At 36.2% G+C, this 3,973-nt stretch overlaps 1 protein-coding gene across 1 annotated transcript; it reads right to left on the reverse strand.

Annotated features, from left to right (window-relative positions):
- Positions 1-351: 351 nt before the first annotated feature.
- On the reverse strand, positions 352-3,657 carry LOC109215983. Its single transcript, XM_019380107.1, has 5 exons — positions 3,476-3,657; positions 1,195-1,309; positions 995-1,084; positions 804-902; positions 352-725 (listed from the first exon to the last, which is right to left on the reverse strand). Exons 1-5 carry the CDS (start codon positions 3,541-3,543, stop codon positions 624-626), a joined length of 474 nt encoding a protein of 157 aa, XP_019235652.1. The 5' UTR covers positions 3,544-3,657; the 3' UTR covers positions 352-623.
- Positions 3,658-3,973: the final 316 nt, after the last annotated feature.

Genomic DNA, 3,973 nt, shown 5'->3' on the forward strand with positions numbered 1-3,973 from the left:
TTATACTTTCAATGAAAAATACGAAAAAGAAGACTATGGTAGTAAAATTAGAAAGAGATATACTACTCTTTTATATAGTGGAATTTAATAGCGCAACTGAAAGTCAAACAAATTCAGCAATAGTAGTACAACACTCAAGTGATCTGGCAACTATCAAGCAACATGTCTTTCCTTCAGTTGATCACTAATCAGTATCCTTGCTCTGGTAGCTCATTAATTAATCAATTTTATCCTATATTAACGGGTTGGAAACAAAAACTTAGGTCTTCCTAAACTCATTATAGAACAGTTTAAGGCTACATGTAAGAAACATTTTTTTTAATATGCCATCTCAGCCTCAGAACAACAAAATCAACTGGGACACTGAGAAAGCTTTAATATAAAAGGTAATTCAAGCACCATAATTGAAAACCTCCTCACAGTGACAATATTGCACCCCCATAATTTCAATAATAGTTGGATTTAAAGAGGAAAAAATGCAAAAAATCCAGGGGGTGGGGAAAATATTCTTGAAGAACTCCCAAGTGTAAAGCTGACTTAACTAGTCACTTCTAATCACAAAAGCTAAACCAACCACCAAGAATAATCCAATCTTGTACAAACCCTTCTTTGATGCATGCATCCTAAGCTGTCTTGGGCTTGAGGGTCTTTTTCTTTGGTTGCCTCCGGTTAATCGAGTTCTTCATCCCCACGAAAAACAGCAATGCACCAACAAGTGACACGCTCTGCAAAGGCACAGAATCGATTAATTCATGTTATGTGCATTTCACTCATCAAAGTAAATAAAAATTAATTTGACCAACCTGCAGGAACTCTTGTAGAAGAGTAAAATATTGTGGTTCTCCAAAGTTAAGGTTGCAGATATCGTGCAGTAGTGGAGTGGCCAACATCAAGTAAAACATCTGAAGTATTAAAGATAGATGATTGAATGTTTAAAATAATTTAAACCAAAATCTAAATGAAGTGTCAATTCCAGGAGATTGAAATTCCTAACCAGTAGGACAGCACCAGTGAAGCTGCCAAATACAAATAGCAATCCACCCAATCCTTTCAGAGCCATGAATAATGCTACCACATGACTAACCTGGAAAAAGTGATTCACAAATGTCATACCAGTATCTATCTTTAAGATGAAAGAAACAACATTCAACTTATGTAGCCAAAAAAAGGAAGCATAACAAATAGAACCATTACATCAATTTTTGGTGTCCCTGCACCCAACTTGGATTCAAGAAAATCCTGCAGACCAGCCACTTTGGGAGCCAATTCCTTTGCAGCAGGCCCACCATCTTCCCCAAATTCATGGAACCTGCAAAATCACATTCCATAGTGATGAAATGCATCGGCTCGGAAGAAGGAAATCAGCAAGGAAGAAGAGGATTTTTAAAGGGGAAAAAAAGCTATGGAAACTAAAATTGTAAGATTGTTGCTTTATTCTAAGAGTGGGACCATAAGAAGAAAGACGCAAACTAAGACGGAGTCCATGGAGTACCCAATGGAGAAATACTTCTACAACAGTCAAACATACTTCCACCTCTTGATGGGATGGGCTTAGGAAGCAGTAAATAAAGAAAATCACTAGCACCATATTCCCACACAGTGCAGTTACATTTGACTACCGCCTTGATAATTCACATAAACTTGAACCATAAACTAATCACACTCAGCAAAGTACTTGCAATTCTTAGATCATTAAACTTGCAACATTAAGCATTACTCAAGAAAATACAGTAACCTAATGAACCTGCAGCATAACATATAATTTACAGCTTGAGGGTAAAAATGAAAGTTGTTTTGCATATATTAAAGTTGAATCTAAGGATGGAATGCTCTTGCTTATTAGAGTAAAGGAAGGAGAATGGTTCTACAACAGAAAGGCGAGAACCACTACAGAGAAGAACATAAACTAGCAAATATAGCATTAGCTATCTCAATATCCTTTTAAGAACTGAAAGGAAAAGTTTCAGCCAGAGCTGAACTATTTTCCTTTAATAGAAGCAAACAGAGACCCCACAACGGAAGGCATATCTACTGAACATCAAAGCAAAAGATCAACTTCATTCACCAACACATATCACATAAATTTTGTTCCGCCAAGCAGCACCTTAGCTATCTTCGGAGAAGGAAGATAAAAGCCCAAAGTATTGTGTCCAAGACCAATATCTAACAATGCAAACCAAGCAAAACTAGGAGCTGAAATATTTCTTTATGCAAAGAAGTGTTCATCTGAACCTACTGTTAACGGGCTACATGTTATCTTTTACACTCGATGACTCAAACACTTCTGGCTATCTCGGACTAGTCATGGGGCTATACCATCCTATAGATGTCTTCCAAAGAGCTCAAAGTTAAAATTTAGCTCAGTTCAAGCCAGGTTAATCGTATCTGATGGCAACTCAATCTAATCTATGATAGATAAAAAGTAGAATCATCCGTCTAACTCAAGCACAGAAAATACAGCAACACCAAAAAGATCAAGCTTCTTCCTCTTGTAATGGTAATTGCTTACACAAAGGGTAAAATGCCTCGACAGGAGCTATTTTCAATAACCAATTCGCACAAATGGGTTCACATGCACCCACTAAATAAATAAAGAACTGAAAGAAATAATTTTCAACAACCAATTAGCACAAATCTGGTATACATGCACATCATATAAGAGCTCACCCTCAAAGAAATGAAACCATTATCTGACCTTCTTTGGAAGTTCCACCCCATTTAAGCAAAGAACTAAAATTTACAAGATAACCACTCAGCCCACAGTCCAAAATACAGTTCTATCAAGAAGACATGGGAGAAAATTGAAGAGCGTAAGATAGTACTGTTAGGAAACCATGCTCCTATCCATCTGATTAAATTCAACTTAAGGACACATTGGTCAAAAGCAAATTTCAGCTACTCGGGCTCCAAGGGAAACTAAAACAGGAACTTAGACCTAACCCTGAAACATTACCAACATAAACTGCATCAAGACTGAAAACTACTCCAATGCTTCCACACAAACAAGAGAAGTAAGAGATAAAACAGAAACTACAGTAAACAGTTAAAAACATAAAGAAGAAAGAACATAATGAGCACCCCACAGTTTTATTTTTAACCACATTTTCCACCCAGCTAGGAGATTAGGGAACTAATATACAATCAATTTCATCTAATTATACATATTACAGTAATAACAATTACCTATTCTAGGACAGTTTTAAGCTTATAGCTTCAACAGATCACCAAACCCTTTTATTTCCAGCTTCAACCATACACTCATAACTACACATGTATTTCAAAACCCACATAGCATATCACCATATTAAACATATTTGACTGTGTACATATGCTGGATCTATCAACACCCACATACTTTTTCCTAACTGTACCATCAATATTGACAAAATATGCAGCAAATACATGAAAATAAACAAAAACGACTAACTATAAAGAGCAGATCTGAAAAATAAAGAGAGATAGGAAGAAAGAATACATTTGCCAAGCAGAAAGGATGAAAACAGAAGCAAAGAGAACCCTTCCAAGAAATGAAAAGAACCCCATTTTGCTATTGCTATGACTCTCTCCAAGCTGCCGGGGGGGGGGGGGGGGGGGGGTCAAGACCGGCTAGGAGAGGAGGAGGAAATTGAATGAGGAGGCCGAGCGTAGGTGGCCTTTGATTTATCGACTTCAATTTTGAATTTATTAAAGTAAGTATTGATGATGGGCGAGGTGAAGGGTTGAAGTTTTTTTCCTTTTGTTTTGCTTGTGAATTCCTTTTTTTTTTTCAAACGTCCAGATTTTTGACACCAAAATAGGAAAAGTTTACTCGTGTTTACCTTATTCCAATAAATTATATTTTTATATGTATTTTTATTACTAAATCATGCTAAACTAATACTATAGTTTCACTTAACTAATTTGGTTTGAATTAATGCAAATACAAAGTGGGACAAATTTATAGCCAGAATGACCATCTACGTTAAACTGATAA

This window comes from Nicotiana attenuata, unplaced genomic scaffold (assembly GCF_001879085.1).
Source record: "Nicotiana attenuata strain UT unplaced genomic scaffold, NIATTr2, whole genome shotgun sequence".
Lineage (NCBI taxonomy): Eukaryota > Viridiplantae > Streptophyta > Magnoliopsida > Solanales > Solanaceae > Nicotiana > Nicotiana attenuata.